General features: G+C 35.3%; 1 protein-coding gene across 1 annotated transcript; it reads left to right on the top strand.

Annotated features, from left to right (window-relative positions):
• The first annotated feature begins 7,274 nt into the window (after window positions 1-7,274).
• Window positions 7,275-23,651, top strand: CLEC2B (C-type lectin domain family 2 member B). Its single transcript, XM_002822891.6, has 5 exons — window positions 7,275-7,632; window positions 14,276-14,350; window positions 19,201-19,364; window positions 22,371-22,474; window positions 23,451-23,651. The coding sequence occupies exons 2-5, from the start codon at window positions 14,278-14,280 to the stop codon at window positions 23,557-23,559; spliced, it is 450 nt and encodes a 149-aa protein (XP_002822937.1). The 5' UTR covers window positions 7,275-7,632; window positions 14,276-14,277; the 3' UTR covers window positions 23,560-23,651.
• The last annotated feature ends 4,023 nt before the right edge of the window (window positions 23,652-27,674 follow it).

Here is a 27,674-nt window from a genome sequence, read left to right as displayed (position 1 = left end):
CAGTGTCCGATAAGTTACATGGCTCCAGTGATAGAGATGCTTCTGCTGCAGCCAGATTTGCGGAGGAGTCCATATTTACTCTCTGGGCCATGATGGCAGCCTTGCAGCCTTTTGTGTCCCCTAATGAGAGGTGACAGTGTGCTGGCAGTCTTCACAGCCCTCGTTCGTTCTGGGCACCTCCTCTGCCTGGGCTCCCACTTTGGCGGCACTTGAGGAGTCCTTCAGCCCACCACTGCACTGTGGGAGCCTCTTTCTGGGCTGGCCAAGGCCGGAGCCGGCTCCCTCAGCTTGCCAGGAGGTGTGGAGGGAGTGGCGCTGGCGGGAACCCGGGCTGCGTGCGATGCTTGCGAGCCAGCACGAGTTCCGGGTGGGTGTGGGCTTGGCAGGCCCCGCACTCGGAGCAGCCGGCCGGCCCTACCGGCTCCAGGCAATGAGGGGCTTAGCACCCAGGCTAGCGGCTACAGAGGGTGTGCTGGGTCCCCCAGCAGTGCCAGCCCACCCACTGCTCCACGGTGCCCAGTCTCATCTACCACCCAGGGCTGAGGAGGGCGGGCGCAGGGCACGGGACTGGCAGGCAGCTCCACCTGCAGCCCAGCTGGGGGATCCACTGGGTGAAGCCAGCTGGGCTCCTGAGTCTGGTGGGGAGGAGGAGAACCTTTATGTCTAGCTCAGGGATTGTAAATACACCAATCGGCACTCTGTATCTAGCTCAAGGTTTGTGAACACACCAGTGAGCACCCTGTGTCTAGCTCAGTGTTTGTGAATGCACCTTTTGTCCACACTGTATCTAGCTAATCTGGCAGGGACGAGGAGAACCTTTATGTCTAGCTCAGGGATTGTAAATACACTAATCAGCACCCTGTGTCTAGCTCAGGGTTTGTGAATGCACCAATCAACACTCTGTATCTAGCTACTCTGGTTGGGCCTTGGAGAACCTTTGTGTGGACACTCTGTATCTAGCTAATCTGGTGGGGACGTGGAGAACCTTTGTGTCTAGCTCAGGGATTGTAAACGCACCAATCAGCACCCTGTCAAAACAGACCACTCAGCTCTACCAATCAGCAGGATGTGGGTGGGGCCAGATAAGAGAATAAAAGCAGGCTGCCTGAACCAGCAGTGGCAACCCGCTCCGGTCTCCTTCCACACTGTGGAAGCTTTGTTCTTTCACTCTTTGCAATAAATCTTGTTACTGCTCACTCTTTGGGTCCACACTGCCTTTATGAGCTGTAACACTCACTGAGAAGGTCTGCAGCTTCACTCCTGAAGCCAGTGAGACCACGAGCCCACCGGGAGGAACCAACAACTCCAGACGCGCCACCTTAAGAGTTGTAACACTCACCGGGAAGGTCTGCAGCTTCTCTCCTGAGCCAGCGAGACCACGAACCCACCAGAAGGAAGAAATTCCGAACGTATCAGAAGGAATAAACTCTGGACATGCCACCTTGAAGAACTGTAACACTCACCGCGAGGGTGCGCGGCTTCGTTCTTGAAGTCAGTGAGACCAAGAACCCACCAATTCCAGACACACTAATATATATGTTAGAACTCTATTTCCAGGTATGAACAATGGCCCTTCAGTATCCAATGAGGCCTACCAGACATTGTGTCCTCTACTTTTGTAAAGAGATGCCCTGGTGTGCACCAAACCCGTGTAAACATAAAAATTCAACTGATGCACTTTGGGAGGCTGAGGTGGGTGGATCACGAGGTCAGGAGATCGAGACCATACTGGCTAACACGGTGAAACTCCGTCTCTACTAAAAATATAAAAAATTTGGTGGGCTACTTTGGTAGCCCCAGCTACTTGGGAGGCTGAGGCAGGAGAATGGCGTGAACCTGAGAGGTGGAGCTTGCAGTGAGCCAAGAGTGCGCCACTGCAGTCCAGCCTGGGCGACAGAGCGAGACTCCCCCCCCCCAAAAAAAAAATTCACTGATGTGATGCAGTGGCCATTCAATCTTTGTTGTATTCACAACTCACTGAAGTGTATGCATCTTACCAGTGTCTCCAATGTACTTGCTCCTTCTTTCTCATCTAGTTCAATTTGTATAATGTTATTAGCATAGTGAACAAGAGTTAAATTTTGTAGGCTGTCCAAGCAGTCCAGGTCTCTTCGCTACATTATGATAGATAGTGGGAGAGTTAACAGACCTGAGGCAAGAATATAAGTGTCTACTCATGTCAGCCCTAAATAAATACCAAATATTTTTGGTACTCATTTGTTAAAAGAGATAAAAAATAATTCTTTTGCCCAATTAGTGGCCATATTTTCTGTACCTGAGCGTAGGGTAATTTGCTTTAACAAGTATACCACATTTAAATCAGCAGCTACACTTGGAATTGTTGTTTGATTGAGCTTGCAATAATCAATTGTCATCATCCAGAATCCATATAGTTTTGTCAGAGCTGCACTGGTGAATAAAATAGAAATAAATGGATACCAGCATCCTTGCGTCTTTGAGGTATTTATGGGTGGCAATAACCTTTGTGATTCACTCTATAATGCAAAATTATTTTGGGTTTATTATCACATCCAGTGGAGAGGAGGGGAGCAGTTTCAGGAGCCGTGGTCTTTGTCACCACAGTACATACCAAGCTGGCCAAGGACCCAATGTGAGCTTCGTACCACTTCTTAAGTATGAGATGTCCCATTATGTATTCAAAGACCAAAGAATGTCTACTGGGTGAGTCCTTGGGCCTACTGTGAGCCAGACATAAGCAAATACTCTATTACTGGGACTCCATAAGCTTCTACTCTAACAGGGTCATGATCCTTTCTTGGGAATCAGTGTCAACTTACACCTACATTCTGTAATCCTAGAAATGTATGTCCTGGATTTTTTCCCAGTTATTCAAATAAATGGCCATGAATCCTGTTGTGAACTGATTTGTGCTCCTATCCAAACGCATATGCTGAAGACCTAACCCCCAGTGTGACTATATTTTAAGAGAGTGTCTTTAGGAGGAACCTAAGGTTAAATAAGGTCTTAAGGGTAAGGCCTTAATCTCATAAGACTGGTATACATATAAAAAGAGGGAAAGATACCCTCTCTGCACATACACAGAGAAAATGTCATGTGAGGACACAGCGAGAAGGCAGTAGTCGGCTCCAGGAAGAGAGACCTCATTGAACATTAACCTGGCTAGCACATTGATCTTAGGCTTTGAGCCTCCAGAATGATGAAAAATAAATTTCTGTTGTTTAAGCCACCCAGCCTATGTTATTTCATTATGGTAGCTTGAGAAGACTAATATAAGTCGCACTGGGGATGGACTGGAGAAATACTTACCATTTACCCTAGTCTTGGTGTTGAAGAAGGCTTCTTTTAAGGATGAGTTCTCCCATTATTGGGTCCTCTGTGAGAAAACCGGCTTGGGCCAAACTAGATTAGGGTAATAGTTTATACGTTTTGAGTACGTGGTTGCCCTTAGCCTACTAGTAATCCCCCCCTTGATTTCTTTCCCGTTGTGCATGTCCAGCAAAGTCAGTGGTATACAGCTGACTGTTAAATTTTCAAGGGTTCTCAAGGCAATTGTTAAACATAATTATTTTTAAAAATTGTTATCTAAACTAAAGTAACTTTTGCACCAACTGTAAGGTGCATAAATGTGCTTTGGTCAAGAAGTAGGCTGAGGCAGACATCCAGGCCATAGTAACTTACTGAGTTTGGAGTGCAGGCATATAACTCCACTTGTTATATAACCTGTTTGTGTAAGCTTATACTTGGCTCAAATCCACTATTGGTTGGAAAAGTTATAACTGCCCTGCTGATGCTGTACAGGCGCTCTTGGGCTTGCCTTGGCTCGGCATGGCGTGGCATGGCATGACATGGCTCGCACTGGTGCCCAGAAAGAGAGTAGCACTACTGACCCTCGTAAGGGAGAGCCAGTCGCCTTGAAGGCGGGCAGAGGGGAACCAGGAACGAGCTTGTGCCCAGAGGGAAAGAGTTAAGCTGCTGATCCTGACAGAGCTGGCCTTGCAGGCCAGGGCGTGCTGCTGCAGGCGTGGTGGCGGCAGGAGTTCCAGAGCCAGAGCAGACAGCGCAGATAAAGGCAGACAGTGTGAGAGAGTCGCTGATGGTAAATAAAACTACATTTCACCTGCTTAGGGCCCCCAAGTGTTCTTTCAGCTATCGCCCATCCACCCACTCCCCTCAGACCTCAGCATGGGCTGGAACATAACCCGGGTCATGACATTTGGAGTCGTCGTGGCCCTAACGCCAAGCTAATAAAATAAATACTTAGAACTCATCAATTTGTGATGATTTTTAGAAGATTTTGCTATTATCCATGCATGAAATTATTAACATCTGTTACATCTGTATAGTGAAAATAATACGTAATGCTGTACTACTGCATATTTATTTCCAACTCTGTGTGTTCAGTGATGTCACCTGGGTACCTTGAAATCAGCAATGGTGGGAATAATTACATCACGGAAATCAGCTGGTGTTACAAACCAGCGCTTGTTACGTGTGTGTTTTTCTCTGTTCCACCAGTTGTTAAAGGACAACACAGAAGTGGAAGCATCCTTTTTGGCTCTCTGTATCACGTCTGTGAACATTGAGCTCTATCTGACATTGCTATAGATCTATATGTCAGTAATCCTGGCTGCTATTGCAATTTGACCCTCATTGCTATAACTGGCCCCACCTTGTTTCAGAGTGGTGCTCTGACACTTGGCATTTCCTACTTCAAACCCTGTCCCAATACTCTCTCCGAATTCAGCTCTGTGGGAACATCTCCCACTGTAATCTTTGGCATGCGGAGAAGAGCTATGCTAAGCTTCTCAGTGATGTTTATGTAGGACTTAAGTTCTTCCACCAGCGCCTTCCTTACTGCTTTGGTAAATAAGGTGCCCATTATACCATCCCATAGAACATAGTCAGTTGGTAGGTTTCCTGTCCTTATCTAGTTTATCCACTATCGCATGCCCACTTCTCTAAGCATTTTTATCTTTTCTTCAGCTACCTGCCATGGGAATTCTGGAATGTTACTCTACTTAGCATGAGCCATTGCTTTCTCCAATCTTCTTGAAGTTATTTCAGCAGTGTGTCAGCACTGTTCACAGTATTTTTCCACGTTATTAAATTCTATATTGCAACTGAATGCCCCAATGTTGATAAAATCTCCCTTATCCAGCTTTATGTTTCTCTCATGATCTAGCACCCTCAGAATCCAATCCCATTGTGTACACTCCAAGCTGTTGTTATTATATATTGGTTAAGTCCAAATTCATTCTGAGTGTAGCCCTTTCTCTCCCTTATAAGCTTAGCACATAACCTTAGTTATTGGCCTTATGACCAATAACTAAGAAAGGCAAGTAAGGGAGGGATGTAAGGAGGGTGTGAAGGACACAATATTTTCTTTAAGGAAAAAGGCATGACCTCAACAGAGGAGAATATGTAACTTTGTTAGGATTAGAGAGTCCAATGTTTAGAAGCTTCTAGATTTTTAAAATTTTTGAGGAAAAAAATTGTGAAAAGTCACTATACAAATGATGGAAAGTATTTTTAATACATTTATCTAAAAGTGTAATTTTTCTATATTATTTTGCAACCCATTTTACTTATTTATATACACATTTTTATGTGTATGTTTCTCTACATATACATTTACATATATATATAAAATCTTAAAAATCACCATAAGGAAACAAATAAATCCATAACAATGGGAAAAATATTTAAATAGGTCATTGAAAAAAGATATATGAGTTAGCAATATGCACGTGAGTAAATGCTCAATATAACATCAGAGATGTACAAATTAAAATCACATTTAGATTCTACTACACACCTACTAGAATGGTTAAATTGAAAAAGATTGGGCATATCTAATATTGCTATTGATGTGGAGCAAATAGAACCATCCAATATTCATGTTGGGAATGGCACAACTTTTTGGAAAAATATACATTTATAAAATAAAACATACATTTCCTATCTAACCTAGCAGTTTGACATCCAGGTATTTCTTCAAAAGATTAAAAAACATGTGTCAATAGAAAAACTTTTGCATAAATGTTTATTTTGACCTTACTTATGATATCCAAGAAGTGGAAAAAGCTCAATGTAGTAATGGATACATTTTATTATAAAATAGATAAAAAATATTTTATGTCTATACAATGATATACTACTCAGTAATAAAAAGAAATTAACTGCTGATCTGTGCAACAACATGGATAAAACTCAAAAACATGCTCAGTGAAAGACATCAGACTTACAAGAATTGCCAACTGTATCATTCTGTTTACAGGAATTTCTAAAACCAGCAAAGCTCATGTTTATTGATAGTAAGTTGGCTGCTGCCTGGTTTCAGGGGTGAGGATGAACTGCAAAGCAACAGCGGAGAACATTTTGCTGTGTTGAAAATGTTTTATATCTTAACTGTTATATCTTGACTGTTTTCCTTTTTGGAACAAAACTAAATTTCACTCAACCATACTTGAGTAATTTCTGTATTTTTCTATACATGCTTTTCTAATAGTTCTTTGGATACAATCTTTTGTTAACAACGAAGGTAGAATATATTCATTTCCTCATGAATTTTCTTTTTTTCTGTCCAAAAATGAAAAGAGCAATTTTGTTATCTGTCCTTTCCTTCTGCCCAGAAATGATTAAACCTGTATTTCTTATTCTCTTCATATTTTCTTTGTTTTATTTCCTTCGTACTAGAGTTTCTTCTCTATTCTCATTTGCTTTTCCTCTTAAAGTTTCTCTCTCAGAACAAATGCAGAGTTAATCCCGAAGCCACTTGCGGGACACTGGCTTCTTCTCCTCAGTTTCCTCCCTAATATATTTGTTGAGGGGTAATACAAAATCACTGGGAAACTGATTAGAGCAGATTTGAAAATAAAATTGTGGCCTGGTAACTTAGCAAAAGCATAATGGTGTCATTTGTATGCTGATGATAACATTCTGGGCACTTTGTTACTTTCATTTTCTTTTTTCCCTCTGTGTGTCTTTGTGTGTGTTTGTGTGTGTGTGTGTGCTCACACCCACACGTGTGACTTTGCACACATTTGTCTCTGAGAGACAGATAATAGTTTTTGTTTTTCTTTCAGTAGCCAAAGTTTAAACCATTGCTTTTTCTTTGATTCTATCGCTTTTAAGGTGATCTTTCTTAATACAGGATAAGAAAGCGGTAATGTCCTAAAGAATGCTGTTTAATAATCAGTATCAGCCTCTCCTACAGCTCTGGAAGGGTACATGTTAAGTACCACTCCTGGATGAATCAGAAAAACAGCCACTTGAGCAATTTTGTGTTCTGTGGTTCAGATGAGAATCCCCGTTGAGAAAGTAAGAAAATATGTGTTTATTCTTCAGCTTTAAATTGTTACATCACAAACTTCCTTCCTCCCTGGCAAGCTTTTTTTTTGACGAGAAGAAAATTGTAATAAACAGTAGTATGACTAATAGTCACATGGTTACTTCCAGTTTGCAAAATTTTATTTATACTTTGAGTTACTCTTCAAAAGTGGTATACCTCTAGTTTGGAGCTGTGCTGTAAAAACAAGAGTAACATTTTTATATTAAAGTTAAATAAAGTTACAACTTTGAAGAGAGGTTCTGCAAGACATGACACAAAGCTGCTAGCAGAAAATCAAAACACTGATTAAAAGAAGCAAGGTAAGAACATTTTTGTTTGTTTAGAATGACCGTTATTTATTGAAATTGTGATGCAGAATGTTAAAGACTTTGAGAAAAGAATTAAATTTTGTGGTTTCTTTTGTGAAACTAGAAAATTCCTTCTTATAACAACAAGATTGAGGTTTGCATATGACTGTTTTATCCTAATAAATTCAGACTTACTTTACATTATTTGAATTACAATGGAGAAGGATTAACCATGACTTAAAACTGCTCAAGATTTAGTTTCATTTTTACTAAGTATTTTATAAAACAAATACTTGAGAAGATGTTAGATATGATCCAGATACTCATACAGTTCTCAGAATGCATACATAATATGAAAAATTTAGCCAACATTTCTAATATTTTTAAAGACTGTTTTATTGGATGGTGTAAAGATACTCCGGGCTTTAGGAGTACTTAACAGAAAGAATATATCCCTTTCCTACTCTTACTAAGGAATTGCTAGTACTCCGATATCCATGGAGATGTCTTTACCAACCCTAAGAAGGATAAGGCAAGAAAATCTTCTAAAAAATACAGTATGAAACAACCTGGTAACATTGGATTTATTAAATAGCAAGTTCAGAATATATAAGATCCAAGCAACATCTTTGAGATTTCAACAGGGTTTATTTATGTCAAAATATTTGAAAGAGAAAAGGCTGAAACTAAATGCATTCAATACAACAATCTATGGTTTAGGGATTTAGGGACTGTGATGAGCTTTAAACATTTCCCATTTAACTAAATGTCAACCTACCAGTGTATGCTACGGTCAAAAAAATTATTGCTGTGGTACAATAGAATGCATACTTTATCCTTCCTCCCTTATTTTAACCAGTTTTATAATTCTGCCTAAAGTTAGATAAAAGAGGTTTGGGGGGAATGAGATCAATATTTGATGGTAGCATAAAATATCATCTTAATCAAAAGTTTTAAGAATGCCTTCCAGCCACTAGTAAAACCAGTGTTATTTTCTACTTTCAATCAATTGTATAAATTTATACATTTGTATATAACTACATTATATAATACAATATTATATATCATATTACACATGAATATATTTTAAAAGTTACTGAATAATATATTCAGTATAATATTGTATATATTGTATATACTATATATCTGAAATTATGAACATCGTTTTAACAGTAGTAATTTAGGGCAGCGTGATATAATTCAGTCAGTTTTTATATACATTTTAACAAATATTTTATTTGCTCTGCTTATCAGTATTTTATGATTTTTTTCTACAGCTATTAGCTAAGAAAAATAATATCCTGTTTGATTTTAAATGCATTGGTCCCCCTGCATCTTTCTTATCTTTCCTTAGAGAGCAGAATCAAACAGAAAACGGTTGAGTCAGTGAAACTTTTCTATGGGGAAAACAATTGCAGTCCTTAACTGTTTAGATTATACATTTAAATATAGAACTATTTTAGTTACACTGTTAATTAAACCCATTGTTCTCGAACTGTCTGGGGAAGTGTCCTTTTAAGCATAGCCTCATCAAACGTTAAGAAGGCTCAGCAACTTTGAAATTCATGTTTCGATATCAGCTTCATCGTGGGAGATCACAATTTTTTAATTTTTTTGAAAGGCAGCTATGCTAACCACATTGTACCAATGCCACTAGTTTTTCTGATAACTCATGTAAATAATTACAGCCTCCTAAATAAGTATTGAGAATTCAGTAACAATCAAAAGATTCTGGGAAATTAAAAAAAAAAAAAAAACAACTGAAAACAACTTATGCTGAGTGTAAAAAGCTAGATTTCAGGGTTCACGATGTAGATTAAGTAGAGAATGAACACATAATAGGTTTAAATTTGTACCTACATATTCAGAAGTGCAATAAATATTGAATTCATTAGTTATTTAAATAAAATTAAATGTTACTTCAAGTCTCCATCCCACTGAATGGACAGGACAGTTTACTTACTTTCTGTCATTTGGTGGTATTGAGAGTGAGAGATTTCTTCCAAGGTTATATGAAATTTCCCAGGTTTTATAAGACACCAAAGTGTTAAAATGGTCTCCATTCGTCAGTTTCCACTGATTACATCTGAGAAGACCATGTTCCAATATAAATGACCTCTTCGGGTCTAGCTCTGCTATTTTGTGCTGCACTCATAACAAATGCCACACTGTTTCTTTGCCACATTTAAAGTACAATCATCATTTTCGAAGCTGGGGTCATCTGTACATAAAATCTACCATCTCTGTATATACCACCAAGTCCTTATACTCTAATATCTTGCCAACTTTGCAATGGAAAGGGCTCCTATTTTCCGCTGTATCTGCAAATTGTCATTTCTCATATTGTCAGGATGTGCATTGTCCTTCTCTCTACCTGTTAGCTCGAAGTTATTTCCTCTTTTTAAAATCCCTTCATAATTTTCAGAAACATTACTTCAATAAGCTAGATTTTTTTTTAATTGAAAAGGCCATTGATTTAAGCAGCTTAGGGTTTTCTTTTCAACAGTCATTCTGGAAGAAAGAATATCAAAATGGTCTGACTACCTCCTTCAAATAATGGATATGAAATTGACTCAAAAAATACTTCCACTTGCTGCAAATGTAAATAATCTTTACACTCTTAACACACACAAAATAATTAAAATATTTAAAAACAGGACAACTATAACACAAGAAAAAAAATAGCAAGTTACCTTTTATTTACTTCCTGTTGTAACTATACTTTCTAAAAACACAACACACATGTGCTCTTTAATTTAAAAAAAAATAGAAGTGGTACTAGTTAATGGATGAAGAGTATAGGACCAAATGGGGGTAAGAAAATACAATTACATGCCACAAAGGTTTGATCAAGATTTTGAAATCATGATATCTCTAACATCTATCTTTTTATATTATGCCAATTCATGGGGAGAAAAACGGAATGACATACTGACATATTTACTTGATTCGTGGCATTGAAAAAGGAGAAAAAACTTCCTGTCTTTTTGATATCGGAGGTTTAAAGAAAATTAATAAACAATTCATGATATTAATAAGGTTATATATGAAAGATAAGAAACCTCATCAGAAAGAGCTTGATTTTTAACACTTCTTTTTTCTACTAATTTGGAGTTTGGTTTGTTCTTGCTCTTACAAATCCTTTAAGTTCATGATTAGGTTATTTATTTGAAGTCTTTTTACCTTTTTTAAAAGGCATTTATTACTATAAACTTCCTTCTTTGTACTACTTTTCTGCATTCCACAGATTTTAGTTTATTGTGCTTCCATTTTCATTTGTTTCAAGAAATTTTTAAAATTTTCTTAATTTCATCATTGACTCTTTGGTCGTTGCACATTATTTAATTTTCATGTTTGTGCAGTTTCTGAGGTTTCTCAAGTTATTGACTTCTAGTTTCATCCCATTGTGGTCAGAAAAGATACTTGATTAGATTTCTACTTTTTTGAATTTATTGAGACTTGTTTTTTGGCCTACAGTGTGGCCTATTCTGGAGAATGCTCCATGTACTGATAAAAATAATGAGTATTCTGCAGCAGTGCTTCTGTACGTGTCAGTTGGATATATTTGGTAAAGTGTGCAGTGTAACTCCAATATTCCATGTTGATTTCCTGTTTAGATTATCTGTCCATTACTCAGGGTGAGGAGTTAAAGTCCCCTAATATTATTGCATTGCAGTCTATCTCTCCCTTTAGATCAATGAATGTTTGCTTTATATACTTAGGAGATCTGGTGTTGGGTCCATAGATTTTTAGAACTGTCATATCCTCTTGCTGAATTGACCTTTTTAGCATTATATAGTAACGTTTGTCTCTTTTTAAAGTAGTCTTCGTTTTGTAATCTATTTTATCTGATATAAGTATAGCTGCTCTGGCTTTTTTGGTTTCTAGTTGCATGGAATATCTTTGTTCATGTTCATCCCCTTCACTTTCATTCTCTGTGTGTCTTTATAGGTGAAGCAGATTTCCTGTAGGCTGCATACAGTTAGGGTTTTTTCTTTACCAAGTCAGCCACTTTAACTTTATGCTTTTTTTTTTTTTTTTTTTTGAGACAGTCTTGCTTTATTGCCCAGGCTGGAGTGGAGTGGCGTGATCTCGAATCACTGCAGCCTCCGACTCCTGGATTCAAGCGACTCTCCTGCCTCAGCCTCCTGAGTAGCCAGGATCACAGGTGTACACCACCACACCAAGCTAAGTTTTGTATTTTTAGTAGAAACGTGGTTTCGTTATGTTGGACAGGCTAGTCTTGAGCTCCTGACCTCAAATGATCCGCCTGCCTTGGCCTCCCAAAATTCTGGGATTAGAGGAGTGAGCCACTGCACCTGGCCTGCACTTTATGTCTTTTAATTGGAGAGTTGAGTTCATTTAAATTCCGTGTTATTATTGTTAAGTAAGGATTTTCTGTGGCTGTTTTGTTGCTTGTTTTATGGTTGTTTTTAAATTTCTCTCTTTTTTCTTTTCTTACTGTCATTCTTTGGGGTTATATAATTTTCTCTGGTGGTATATATTAATTAGTTGCTTTTTATTTTTAGTGACTCTACTATAGGTTTTGCATTGTGATTACTATGAGGCTTGTAAAAAATCTTATAGATATAAAAAGTTATTTTAAAGAGAAAACAACTTATATCACAAAGAATAGCAACAAAGGAAAAAAACACTTTTACTCCACCCTCACACATTTTTAATTTAGTTTTCCCAATTCACATATTTTTATTGCTTACCTCTTAACTGGTTTCTGTAGCTATCATTGTTTTTGATAGATTTATCTTCCAGTCTTCATTACTAGAGATATGAGAAGATTGTGCACCACAATTACAATATTAGAGTATTCTGGGTTTGTGCATACACTTAATTTTATCAGTGTATTTTATATATTCAGCTGTTTTCTGTTTGTGTGTTTTTTTTCTTTTTGGTTGAAGAACTCCCTTTAGCATTTCTTATAAGATATGTCTGGTGGTGGTGAATTCTCTCAGTTTTTGTTTGTCTGGGAAACATTGTCTCTTCTTCATATTTGAAGGTTAGCTTTGCAGGATACAGTATTCTTAGATGGCAGGGTTTTTTTCTTTTTTCAGCATTTAAAAAATGTCATCACTTTTCCTCCTGGCCTGTATGGTTTCCACTGAGACGTCTATCATCAGATAAATTGGAGCTCCTTTAAATATTATTTGCTTCCCTTCTCTTGCTGATTTTAGGATCCTCTCTTTTTCCTTGACCTTTGAGAGTTTGATTATTCTATGCCTAGGGGTAGTCTTGTTAGGGTTGGAATCTGTTTGGTGTTCTCTGACCTTTATCTGCCTGAAACTTTATCTCTTTCTCAAGCTTTGTAATGCTTTCTGTTATTATTTCTTTGAATAGGCTTTCTACCTCTTGCTCTGGTTTGACTCTCTCTTAAACACCAATAATTCTTAGATACGGTCTTTTGCAGTAATTTTCTATAACATGTTGGCATTCTTCCTTCCTTTTTATTCTTTTTTTCTCCTTTCTTTGTGTATTTTCAAAAGCCCATCTTCATGCTCACCGATTATTTCTTCTTCTTGATCCATTCTGTTTTGAGAGACGCTAATAAAATTTTCAGTTCAGCAAATGTATTTTTCAGTTCCAATATCACTTTTTGATTTTTAAAAATTATTTCAATCCCTTTGTTGAATTTCTCTGATAAATTTCTGAATTGTTTTTGGTGTTATTTTAGAGACCAGTGAGTTTTCTTAAAACTACTATTTTGAATGCTTGGTACAAGTGCTCACATATTGCCATTTCATTAAGATCTGTCTGATTCCCACTTTGTCCATTTGGGAGTATCGCAGTTCCCTGTTTGCTGTTGTTTCTTATGGATATGCATCTATGTCTTTGTGTTGAAGGATTTTATATGGCTTGTTTTGGTTTATATTGAATATGTTTGTTTAAATATTCCTTGTAATTTACCTGTTGATTTTTTTGGGGGTGGGGGGCAGTGGCTAGGTTTCGGCCTCCTTGTTATGACTACGTGGTGCCTTAACCCAGGTTTGCCTTGGTTCTAGTAAACAATTAGAGTGCCACTCATACCAAATGAGGGTGGTTCCAAAGGGGATATCCCAGTAGTGTGGGAAGACTGACGAGGTGTTCCAGCCCAGGGGACCTGTGCAACAAACCTCCTATACCATGATGCTGCTCGACAGCCACTCTAAGTTGACATCTCCTTTGGCCAAGTAACAGAGCAGAGTTTCTGGTACTGGGGATGGTAGTCCTGCCTCCCCACTTTGTCTCTGCCTGTCCTCGTTCAGGCACCCCGATGCTTCCCAAGTGTTAAGGCAGGGGCAAGTTTCCTGCCAGGAAACTCAAGCTAGTGGGGAAGCTGGTTATCCATCTTGATCTCACTTTTTCCAGTACAGAAATGATGTTTCCATGCCCTTGGGTACTGGAAAGATTGCAGGGAGAGGCCTCATGGATATGGAAGTCTAATTCTCTTACTATCTGTATGGAGTTTTTTGTTGGTTTTTCACTTTTCTGTGGCTCCAGGAATTGTCTTCTTCTCATATTTGAATTCTAGGATATTGCTGGTGATAATCACAGCACTAATGTTTTGTTATTGTTTTCTGTGGGGGACATTAAAGCCAATATACTTTTATGCCATCATTTTGGAGCCAGAAGTCTCCTAAATGTCTTTATTTTTATTTTTCAGGTATGATGACCAAACATAAAAAGTGTTTTATAATTTGTGGTATTTTAATAATAACTAATATTATTACTGTAATAGGTAAGTTACATCCTTTATTTTATTTTTCATGGCTTTCTATGTATGATCCTATTCCCTTCTGTCTCAGTCATGATCTTTTCTCAGTATCTCATTATCTTCCCATTATACATTATAACATTTAATTGGTACAAATGAATAAATTTTATTAATTACATGACCTATGTAAGGCATCAGAGATACCAAAATTATTGTGGTAAAATTATTCACCCTGATAATCTCACTTCTGTTCAACACTTTCTTGCCTATGTTAATCGCTATGTTGACTTCTATTGCTATAGCTTAGTTTTGCCTACTAAAAAATTTTATATAAATATAATCAAATTTAAATACATATAAAATACAATATGCAATTTGCATGTACCATAAATACAATCATGCAATTTGCATGTATCTTTGTATCTTTTTCCTTTTATTCAACATTATGCTTGTGTGATTTTTCAATGTCATCATAGGTAGCAGAAGTTCATTAACTCACTATTATGGAAAAAGGTTGAAATTTTTTTTATAAAAAGATGCAGATAGTAAATATGTTATGCTTTGTTAGCCATACAGTCTCTGCTGCAACTACTTAATTTTTCATAGAAACACATAGACATTGACCATGGCTGTGTGTCAATAAAATTGAACATGGAAATGTAAATATTATAAAATTTTATATGTCACAAAATATTGTTCATTTTTAATTATTTTGATTACTTTCTTTCTTTTTAAAATGTAAAAATTATTTTTACCTTGTGGTAGTATGAAAACAGAAGGTGAGCTGAGTTGGCCTCAGGCTGTATTAGCAGATGTTTAGTATAGTGCATTCACTGCTATGTATCACTTTTGATGAACATTTGGATTGTGTTACATTTTGACTATTGCAAATTGGGTGGTTGTGAACAACTGTATAATTTTATATTTTTGTCTTTTAATGAATAGTGGAAATAACTTGAGATATACTTATAAGAAGATTTATTAAGCACAGAATATGCATAGATTAACTTAAGTGTATTTTACCAAAAATGTAGATAATCTCAGCAGAAGTGTATGAGAATTCCAATTGCTCCATGCCATGTCAATACTTTATTGCTGGTTTTATCAATTTTTGCATTCCAGTGAGTGAATTGTTGTTACCCGATTTGGGCTTTAATTGACATTTTTCTGATGATCAATACTGTTCAGTACCTTCATAAATGCTGTTTATTTAGGTGTAATATTTTGTGATGGGAATGTTTCAATACTTTCCCCATATTTTAGTAAGTTAGCTCTCTTTTTCTGCTTGGTTCGTAAGAGTTGTTTAATATTCTAGGTGAGACTCTTTGTAGTTTATAGGTATTGCAAATGTCTTCTTTAACTATGAAGCTGAAGTTTACCCTCTGTGTTATGTCTTTCAATCAACAGAGCTTCTGAATTTTAAAGTAGTGTAATTGTGTCTTTCTCTATTGTCACTATATTTTTCATTCTAAGAAATTCACTTTACTTCAAATACATAAAAATATTTTTGTAGGGTTTCTATTTTCCTTTCATTTTCCAAAATATAGTCCTCTTGAAGTTGATTTTTATAAATATTAGGAGATAGATATTAGGATGCATTATTTCCCATTTAGTTAATCTTTCAACCTGAAACAACTTATTAAAAAGACTATACTTTCCCTACTTAACTGCAGTTGGTCTTTGTCATCAATCAACTGCGTAGGTGAAGGTCATTTTTGCTAAAATTTTATTACATTAACTTACTCTATTTTATCTATCTTTGTATCTATATCATTCTGTCTCAATACTGTTGGTTTATAATAAGTCTTGATGTCTGGTTGTTTAAATGTTTTAAAAGTTTTATTTTTATTCTTCAAGTTTACCTGGAGCATTTTAGATCCTTTAAGCTGCCATATAAATTATCTGTAATTTTGATTGAGATTGCATTAAACCATAGTCAATTTTCATGGAATCATTATCTTAATATTGAATCATACATTTAAAATATTGATTTGGTGTTCCATAATTTCTGCCAGCATTTTTTATAGTTTTCAGAATAGATTTCACAGACATCCTTTTAAGAATTTATTTTTTAAAGACTCAATTGCTCTATAATGCAATTGTAAGTAGCATAGAAGTATTTTCATTAACATATTTCCTATTTAGTCTGTTGCTGGCCTATAAAAATTATCTATATATATTTAATATATACCTATATAAGCCTTATATAGCAAATTTGCTATAGTTAACTACTTATTTTCATAAATTTTCTTCAGTTTCTTTTGCAGGTTCTATGTAAAAATTTACATTATCTGAAAATAATAATTGTTTTACCTATTCTGTTGGAAACCTTATGCCTTTTTTATTCATTGTATTCTCTTATTTTACTGGCTGTAACTTCCAGTACAAGGTTGAGTATAAGTAGTGACAGCTTACATGTTTGTCTCATTCTTAAATCAATAAAAGAGTTTTTAATATTTCCCAATTTAGTAGTAGTATTTGCAGATATTCTTAATCAGATTAAAGGTGTTTTATTTACTTCCCTTTACTTTAATTTAAAATATCAAATGCTTTATCTTGATCTATTGAGATACTTTCTTTTCTCTGCTAATATGTAGAACTACACAGATTTTGTAATATTAAGATAAGATAATCTTCAGTTTCTGTGATAGATTCAACTTGATCATAACCTATTAACTTTTTAACATTCTTCAATTAAACTGAATAGTATTTTAAGACATATGCACATATATCTTACATCTTCATAAAAGATCTACCTATAATTTCTCTTTCTTTCAATACTATTGTCAGGTATTGATGTGATTATGATGGCTTCTAAAATTTGGTTGGAAAGTATTCCCTCCTATCCTATTTTCTGAAAGAGTGTATATAACATTGGTGTTATGCCTTTCCTAAACGATTAGAAGTATTTCTAACTGAAGCCATCTGGACAGGGAGATTTCTTTTTGTGCAATTTTTTAAATTAAAGATTTAATTTTTTAACTAGATATAGTATTATTTAGATATACTGCTTTTATCTTGTCAGTTGTGTTAAATTGTGTTCTTCTAGAAATTTCTCTATTTTTTCATTCTTTGTGTTGCTAATTTGTGTTTTTATCTCTCACTGTTACATTTTTTAAAATCAGTTTTCCTAGTAGTCAATCTTGTTTTAGAGTATTCAACAAAAGTCCTCTTATGACTTTAAACTTTTCTTCTATTTGGCATTAATTTTTTATTCAATTGATTTCTGTTCTTTTTGTTTTCTAAATTGTGTCTTTCTACTTTGGTTTTAATTTATCACTATTATTAACTTTGTAAGGTAAGATAATTATCTTTTCAAAAAGTCTTTCTCATTTCTAAAACATAATCTTAAGCCAATAAATTTTCCTGTAAGCTTTAAGGGAGTTGCTGTGTCCCACAAGTTTAGTTGAATTCCATAAGTTTGGATGGTACTGTGTTTTGAAAACATTGAAGACAAACAGGATTTTGATGTAAAAGATTATGGTCACAGCAAAATTTGTATCTCTATCATATAACAGGTTGAAAAAATTTTATGTCTTGTCATGTTAGGTCAGATGACAGTAGTTTAGGATTTATTAAGGCATTTATATTCCTTTCAACTTCAACTTCAGTGATATATCTTCCTGAAGGCACCAGAATTATTCTATTTGTAAAGGTCATCCTTACCATTTCTGGGTAAATGAAATATAATCAAATCCTAGCATTATCTAAGAGTAACACAAACACTAATTTATATTAGACAGTATATGAGAGAGATATATACACATATGTGTGTGTATGTATATATACACCCTTATATGTACACATACCTATATACATATATACACACTGTGTATATATATAAAATTTTATCTTCTATAGACTCTTGGCACCAGATGACTATAGGTGATAATTTAACTGATTATTTTTCCACTGTGCTCCACTGCCATCAGCATTCTATTTATAACTGGTAGTTGGATCAATGCCTTTAAATTGAATGATATTGAAAAACTAACACCATATCTCATCCTCAAGGTTCTGTTTCCTTAGAATCATGTTTGGTGCTAAAAACTGATTCAGTCTGGGTGTGTTCCAAAATACAAACACATATTATGAGAATAAGGCTTTTATGTAGAAATTAGGGATAACGTGAATGTGGGAAGATCTGGAAGTGATGCATAGCTCAAGTCTGGGGCTGTGCTACAAGCTGGAGGAGAAATGGTCACTAATAATATTGGCATAATGCACTAATGCATTTGGAGGAAAGTCTAAGAAGCTAAGATATCTAGCTGCCAAGACTGCAACAGGGGAACACATGGAAAGACCTGTGAAGTTCCTATGCTCGTGGTCTCCAGGAATTATATCTTCTGCTTTACTTCCACCTTCCAAATCTCATGTGAGTTCCATTCATTGGCTAAACCAGAGCTATACAGTGATGGTGATTCCTAGCTGACAATAAGCAATCCAACTTATTTTGTATTTTGTTTTATTATTTTTGTTGCTTCTTTGTAGATTAAATCATGTATTTAGATTATTAGTGACTAATACAAATTATTACTTGTATTACTCTTAGATAATGCTAGGATTTCCTTTTGTTTCATTTACCCAGAAATGGTAACAGTAACCTACACAAGTAGAATAATTCTGGTGGCTCCTGGAAGGCCTATATATCACTGAAGTTGAAGTTGAAAGAAATGCCCTGATAAATCTTAAACTACTGTCATTTGACCTAACATGACAAAGACATAAAATTTTTTCAACTTATCATATAATAGATATACAACTTTCATAGTGACCATAATCTTTTACATCAAAAACCTGTGTCCAGTGATCTCAAAACACAGTAGCATATTATTCTATATGGTACTAAAGATATATATTTGTCTCATTTCCAGTTAAGCTACCTCGAGATTCTCAGAGTTTATGCCCATATGATTGGATTGGTTTCCAAAACAAATGCTATTATTTCTCTAAAGAAGAAGGAGATTGGAATTCAAGTAAATACAACTGTTCCACTCAACATGCTGACCTAACTATAATTGACAACATAGAAGAAATGGTAAGTAATTTAATATACATTCTTTGTGAATTTTCTTGAGTCGGAGCATTAGAAATATTCAAATACCATTATAATCTTGAAGTCTTTTCACTCATGCCTATCTATGCAGAAAATTGAAGATGTTCAGAATATGCCATGTGACATAAAGGTGAAACACCTAGTGATGCTTTGTTTGAAGAATGTAAGACTAACATCAAGTAGTAGACTTAATACCTATCTTTATATTTTAAAGAGTGTACACAGAAGAGCTTGATAATGTTTGAAAACGTTTTAAGAGCCAGTACTCCACCAAGAAAGGAGAATTGTCTGAGGAAGGAGGGGATTCTGCATTCTACTTCCTGAGAGAAACTTTGCTCTGACTTCTCCATTTTGTTTTGCTGTCTGTCTCTGAGGTCCCGTGGCAGCTTCCATTAGAACACTCTCTACCAGTAATGCAATAGAGAGGAAAATCAAAATTTCCTTCTAGACCAGAGTATAAGTTTTCAGCGAGCAGATACCATGTCTTCTGTGAAATTTTATCCTTAGCATTATGCACAAAGCAGGTACAAATGAAAAGTCTAATGGATCCTTGTTGAATAAATTTTGATTTACATGACAAAATCTCTATGAGTAAAGAGGCCCTCCAAGAACTTTAACAAGGGATTGAAAAACTGCACCTCTGCATTCGTGAAATTTGTTCTTTCCCCTAGTCATTTATATTGTAAACATACTTACCTTTGTTTGGTCTCTTTAAGAATGAAAAGAAAATATAAGAGGTAATATAACTTGATTAAAAATATTTTTTGCAAATAATTTGCTGTTGAGAAGTGTTTCAGTGAAAAGCAGAATAGCACAAGAGTCAACATTGTTAAAAGACAATTGTGTGTTACCTCTGTAGTGAACAAAGTTTATTTACTCACTCCGCCTGAAGACTGGTTCAAATTTAAATGTATGTGAATCGGGCAGAGTCAATTTATAGGTCAGTGAAAGGAAACAAAACTATTTTGCAAGAAAAAAAGGTAGTAAAATGTTGAAAGCTAGATGGATTAGGAGTAGATATTGCAAATCAATAATTAAGGTGCAAGCTTAATATCATAGGAAGGGCTTCTGTAGTCAGTAATGTCGCTGCTGAATTTTGCAAGACTTTTGAAAATGAACATTCTGAGAAATACTCTGACTGTTCCTTACAGTTCCTCTTGGGGGAAAGAAAGCTAAACTAGCAGTGAGATGGAAAAATAATGAGTGTTAATAAAATGAAAGATGAAGAAATGTAAAGACAATCAATATTAAAATAAATATGTCCACTATAGGAATATTGTCAGCAAAGATTGACTAAATAAATAGTGAGGATCATGGAATGTGAAGACCAGAAGTACATAAAAATAATTAGTCTTGAACTTAAGAGAAATCTTCAACTGTGTCAGGGAAGAATGCTTGTACTGTTTGGATGAAGAAAAAACACTGATCATAAAATATCCTGATATATTTTGAAGATCATGGATGACTATTATGTACTACATACACTGGCAAAATTTAAGTGACAAACAGAATTAAGTAAAGCTGTCTGTGGAGTGGAGAAGAAATTTACATAAGAATTGTAACAGATTATTTAAAATAGTTTAATTTAAATGCGCATTTTAATTACAAAATAATATGAGATAAAGTTTGTCTTACAAAATATTTTTATATCTGTTTCCACCTATTTAGAATTATTGCACTTCTAACAAGGGGCTAAAATGGGGCAAGCTTTTATTGAGCAAATAATGTTAACATTTTTCATAGAGCAGGACTAGGAAACAGATCTCCCAGTTCTCTGTCACCAAGACCAGTCAAGCTCTCTCCTGAAGCCTTTCCTAAAGTTCTTTCCTGAGTCTAGACTATGAATTACCCTCTTCTCCTTGGCCATCTGCATTTACACGGAATATTCTACTCTTCCCTTAGGGCACATCCTGTGTCAAAGTTTCCCTTAAAAACTCATATTTTTTTTCCGTAAATTCCAATTTCACATTGTATTGATCGCACTCATAACTTCTCCATATCTAGTAGAATATTTTCTAACATTATGTTTACGTTATTTTCCTCACTGTAAATGAAGGCCTTTGAATGCAGGACAATGTTTTTATTAATCTGCTTATTTGTAAAGCCAAAACTTAGCCCAACTAATTATTTTTTTCAAATTAGTTTATGCAATGCTGTGAAGATAGTGTATTAAAATGTCAAAAGTTACAGGTGTCACTGCTGGGGTAGATAGGATTTGACCATAGTGTTGTGATCTGGCCTAACTCCTTTATATTTCTCTTAAATTGAAAAGTAGAGTGATACAGTGTGAAGCTTATAGTTTCCAAGCTATTTAGTAGCAGAGTAGCCTCAAGGACTTTCTCATATAATTCTATAATTAAAGAAAAAGGTTGAGGGTTAAGCAAGGTCGAGGTAAGTTAAACAATGCACCAGAAGAAGAAATGTCAGGAAAAAAAGCATTGTATTTATTTCTGAATGATGTATTTGGAAATTTAAATGTTCAGCAGAAAAATAAAATTTGATAATTAGGTTCTAAAGAAACTGGATATATGAGGATGTGTATGTGTGTGTATTTACCTATGTAGTTTGGGAAGATAAACTGAAGTAAAACATAACACTAAAATGAAACTACTACTATTTACTGGGAAGTGGACAAATAGTATAATAACTATCTGGTAATTGGAAATGCTGTGCAAGAGCTCAATTTCAAACTTGTCTTTCTAGGAGCTTACAGTTTGAAAACTGTGAAGGAATAGATATTCAAATTGAACATTTATCAATTTGGAATCATATCTAAAGAAAATGTATCTAACATATTTGTTTCACAAAAAAAACTGAAGGTCAGAGGAAAAATAAAGTACTTTTTAAAAACTCCATAGCTATTTTCTAGTGAAGCCAGAAGTTGAACAATTGTTGCCTTGCACTTCACAACCTACAAAACAAGAGGTACACAGTAGGTTGTTGTAAAAATTGGCATGTATGATTTTGAAATTAACTTTGTCTCTAAAGAATTTTCTTAGGCGATACAAATGCAGTTCTGATCACTGGATTGGACTGAAGATGGCAAAAAATCGAACAGGACAATGGGTAGATGGAGCTACATTTACCAAATCGTGAGTTTATTTTTTTCTGGGATCACTTAAATTTAGATAGTGCAGCCTTCTCTAGGACTTATGCTTTAGCTGAATTTCTCTAGAGCCCAAGATTTTTGCACATGTTAGAAAGATGGAGGGGAGATTGAATATATATTGAGATTCATTCAAGGAGGCAACCATGAAGGTTGGAAATTAAGATATAAGGGAACAGATCTCCTAGTTGGCTATTTTGAAAATAAAGACCTAAGATTCATATACACAACTCCCCCCACCCCAATTTAAACTTTTGTCTGATTATAAACTATCTTGTCCAATTATACGACTCTTCTTTAAACTTTTTGTTGCCTATTTTCTGATGTCTTTTACAGTTCAATTTCAATTTGACGTTCATTTTAATCTGATTTTATTCACAATTTCACTATTATGCAATTTGTCCTGGACTTCATATCTTTAGCACTATAATTTGGAAAATGTGTGTACACATCCCAAATGGTGACTCTCAGTCACTTAGCCACTTAGTTTATGTTAGAGTTTCTCAACAGAAACACTACTGTTATTTTGTACTGAATATTTCTCTGTCGTGGAAAAGGGGCATTTTTCTTTGCGCATTGTAGGGCATTGGCAGCATCCCTGGATAAACTATCCACCCTACTCAACCTCTGCCTCCGCTTGTGACAATAAAAAACATCTCCAAATATTGTCAAGTGTCCCTTGGTTTGGAACCAAAATCATCCCTGATTGAAAACCATTGGTTTATATGAACTGGTAGCTCCACTGATTACATGTAACCAACCTAATGCCAGTTTAACGTGTACAAATTCTTGGAAAAGAAACTCTTTTGATCCAAATTGGTATAGGTATCTCAACACTAGCAAGAGAGAACTGTGCCATAGTACACCTTTCAGCACTTTAGACAAGTAGAATTTTTGTTGAAAGGTGTCAGTGGGTAAGGAGAAATCACATGACTACATAACGGTTAATCCCTTTGTTGCAGGTTTGGTATGAGAGGGAGTGAAGGATGTGCCTACCTCAGTGATGATGGTGCAGCAACAGCTAGATGTTACACGGAAAGAAAATGGATTTGCAGGAAAAAAATACACTAAGTTAATGTCTTGGATAATGGGGAAAACAGAAAATAACATTATTAAGTGTAAAACCAGCAAAGTACTTTTTAAATTAAACAAAGTTCAAGTTTTGTACCTGTCTGGTTAATTCTGCTTATGCATCAGGCTACACATAAAAGCCACTTCAAAGATTGGCAAAAAATGGTTACAGGTATTCTGCTGAGTTTCTTTCTTTCTTTCTTTCTTTTTAACTGTAAACCAGAAAACAATTGTGGGGATCAAGGACAGGCATAGCACTTAGACAGGACTTTCATGACCCAATATGGAACAATTTGAGTACCAGAATAGGAGATTATGGCCTATTCAACAAAATGTGGAACTGGGAGACCACAAAGATATAAATGGAAAGATGAAGTACCTCCTGACAGAGCAAGAATGGCACTGAACAATGTTATATGGAAAATGGCTATTTTATTCAAGACTATTACAATAGGGAAAAGAGACTAGGACTCAGTCTGAACTGAAATCCGTCAAAACAAAGGGGGGTGGGGCTTTAAGAGTGAAGGTGAGGAGGAGATCATACACCGTATGTGTTTGCTAAACACATACCCAAAAGAAAATTAAACTTTCTTTGATCTGTACAAGTTGATCAAACAAATGGGGTCATTCGTGTCATACGCAACTAAAACAGGGTAGATAAGCCAGGGGAAAAAGGCACTCAGGGCACACAGCATTGCTTCAAAATATAATTCTCTACAAACCTAGTTGCTAAAACTACCTGTTGTAACCTAAAACCAGTTTTATCTAACAGCTATTAAAACAACCTACTGTGACTGCAAAACTGGTTTTACCCAACACTGTCACACACCAATCAGAACTTGCCAGCTCCTCAAAACTTTACTAGGGCCAATAAACTTTCTTTTAAAACAATACGTAACTTTCTTTTTTTTTAAATAACACCTCCAAACTTCGTTTTGTTCTTTAGACAAACCAAAGACCCCCTGGTCCTCGCATTTATGCCAAATTACAATTCTCACCTCTCTAATAAAATATTTTAAGTGTACAGATCAGTCCCTATATTTTATTTTGATTTTGACCTACTTGGTGTCAAGCTGGGTTCCAAAGCTGACTCAGCTTGGGGAGAATCACTGGCCCACAGAGCTAACGCATGATGTCCTCACACTGGGGCTCACTGACTCACACAGCGGGGTCACTGTTTCTGCAGGTTGCCTCATTTCTCCCTGGTGAGTCTCTTGGACTGAACTCCCAATTTTAGTTTGCTTCTGTGTTATCTGGATTTTGGATGAGGAGGGATCTTTCCTCTTCTTGTTTCAGAGACCTCTTTCTCCCTCTGCTTGGAAGATCTTCTGTTAGGGAGGACTTTTTCCTCCTGGCAGAGCTCTGCTGTGAGGTCTGGGTGATGGGATTTCTCTTTTCAGGCTGAAGCCTCACCAAAAGCATTTTTATTTTTTCCTTCAGTTGGAGAAGGCAGCTGATCTTCCTTCTTGGGTTTATTTGGCTTTTTCATAATCAGTGCTTGCATTTAATTGGCTTGTGTGTATTTGGCATTAAACAAAATCACCTAGATAAATGTAGTTACAAATGGATTCTCAAAGTTTAAAGGCATGCCAAGATATTTTTTGTGACTCTAGCTGGTAACATGTTCAAATATTATAGAGATCATTCAACACTCTATTCTTAGGCCGGGCGCGGTGGCTCATGCTTATAATCCCAGCACTTTGGGAGGCCGAGGGGGACGGATCATGAGGTCAGGAGATCGAGACCACGATGAAACCCTGTCTCTACTAAAAATACAAAAAAAAAAAAATTAGCTGGGCGTGGTGGCAGGCACCTGTAGTCCCAGCTACTCGGAAAGGCTGAGACAGGAGAGTGGCGTGAACCCGGGAGGCGGAGCTTGCAGTGAGCCGAGATCGCGCCGCTGCACTCCAGCCTGGGCGACAGAGACTCTGTCTCAAAAAAAAAAAAAAAAACCTCTATTCTTAAATCTAAACTAAAAGACCACAGCTATAAAATTATGCACTCCAAATAAGCCTCCTATCTCGATTGCGTCGCTACAAAATAGTATCTCGAAGCTAGCTGAGACTCTTTCCTCTCCAGGGCTTTCCTCTTCTAATTCTTCCTCTTTATCTTTCTGCAAGCTAAACTCTTTCCAAACTCCTCAGATATTCTGGCATACTGGTTATTTAAGTAAAAACACTTGAAAGTCAGAAAATATAAAAGAAAATCATTTTTACTTTTATGTTGTTTCTTAAAAGCAAAAGGTGAAATTCCCACGTAAAAGACACCTTTTCCTACACCAAAAGGAATAGCAACAATATTATGACCAAAGACAAGTATTTGAGACCAAGAAAATACTGTATGAACCTTGTTAAAATCTTTTGGGGGCCTCCTCACATAATTGAGTCACATTCTCAAAGTTAACTATTCCTTGCCCGATCCAGTATGTTGGTAGCTGACTCACCTGTCTTTCCCAAAATTTTGTTCACAGCCTTTGTAAAATTGCCTATTGGCAAAGTCAAAGAAAACAAAACTTAAAAGTTTAGCCTTATCCCATTTTGTCAAAAAAAAATAAGATTTAGATACAACTGTTTTTAATCAGCTGATGAGTTAATATGTTACTATTTTATGACTAAAATCGAAAATCTGAGCTATAAGTTCTCTCTCTATTTATATATGTTTAGAAGTATTTCTACATATTTACATATGTTAGATTATATATTAAGTCTAAATGATAAAATATGCTGTTATTGGACAGAAATTTCTTTAAATTTTTTTTTAGATAAATGGGCACTCATATAAAATACATTTTAATTACACAAATGTTTTCTTTAGTTCACATGACTTAAATAAATCTCAAATAAATGATTGTTTTTAATTTGTTAATAAAATAAAATTAGAAATGGTTTCAAAATTGTCAACATACATTTTTGCCTGAGTTAACTGGTCAGTTTTATATTTGCCCCTACTAGATATTTTAAAGTCATAAACCTATAAACCCAACTTAACACAAAATAATATATGATACATTATTTTGATAAATAATTTTAATAAATAAGATTAATTTAACAATCTATATCAAATTAATAATTTAATCAATAAATTATTAACAGTAATTTAATTATTAGATTATTAATTTATATCATTTTAATTGAATTATTAAATAATGATTTAATGTCTATTAAATTAATATATGTAATTAAAAGTTAATTGTGATTTAATACAAATATATCTTCTGAGTTAACGACGAGATGTACATGCATTTAACTTCAAGCGTCTTACTTAAACATCTGATATTAACTAGCTACAAATTGGTTAATAAAAAATAAAATGAGTAGCTCTAATATCTGAATTTTCATAAGTAATTCAGATATAATTGTTAATAAATTAGATAATTATTGATAAAATAAATGTTTATAAATGAAGTTTTCATATAACTGAAAATCTTAACATTACCTTAAGTTAAGTTAAATATTAGGTATTCATTAAATGTCTGGGTAATACTCAAATAAGTTAAAAAATTTAAACAAATTGTTAAATAAGTTCCTTCTAGCATCTTAAATTTTATCAAAAGACTAATAGTATCTAGGTTTTCAATCAAAATATAAATTTTAGAAGGTAATTTTGTATGAAAAAAACTTACATAATAATTTTCTGTTGTAAGATAAAACGATTGGTTGTCCCAAAAGAAAAAGTAAAACCAAAAATTATAAGACTAAGACCGGAAGTTTTAAAAAATTATAAAAGATCTAAGCAAGTTAAAGAAGAGTTATGGAAGACAGGTCTTATAAAAGAGGTTTTATGTGTGATTGAGTTGGGTGAGATGAGAAAAATATACTTATGCATTTTTCTAAAAAGTAAATATTGATATCAAGGGTGCGCTGATACTTGACCAGAATCTGATCCTCAATATTTGAAACTACAAGGTTTTCTTAAAATATGTATATGCTTTTCTGTTCTCACTCATAGATGGGAATTGAACAATGAGAACACATGGACACAGGAAGGGGAACATCACACTCTGGGGACTGTTGTGGGGTGGGGGGAGGGGGGAGGGATAGCATTAGGAGATATACCTAATGCTAAATGGCGAGTTAATGGGTGCAGCACACCAGTATGGCACATGTATACATATG

The sequence above is a fragment of the Pongo abelii genome, chromosome 10, assembly GCF_028885655.2.
Source record: "Pongo abelii isolate AG06213 chromosome 10, NHGRI_mPonAbe1-v2.0_pri, whole genome shotgun sequence".
NCBI classification, from domain to species: Eukaryota; Metazoa; Chordata; class Mammalia; order Primates; family Hominidae; genus Pongo; species Pongo abelii.
The sequence above is the reverse complement of the archived record's forward strand: the minus strand, read 5'-3'. Positions and strand labels throughout refer to the sequence as shown.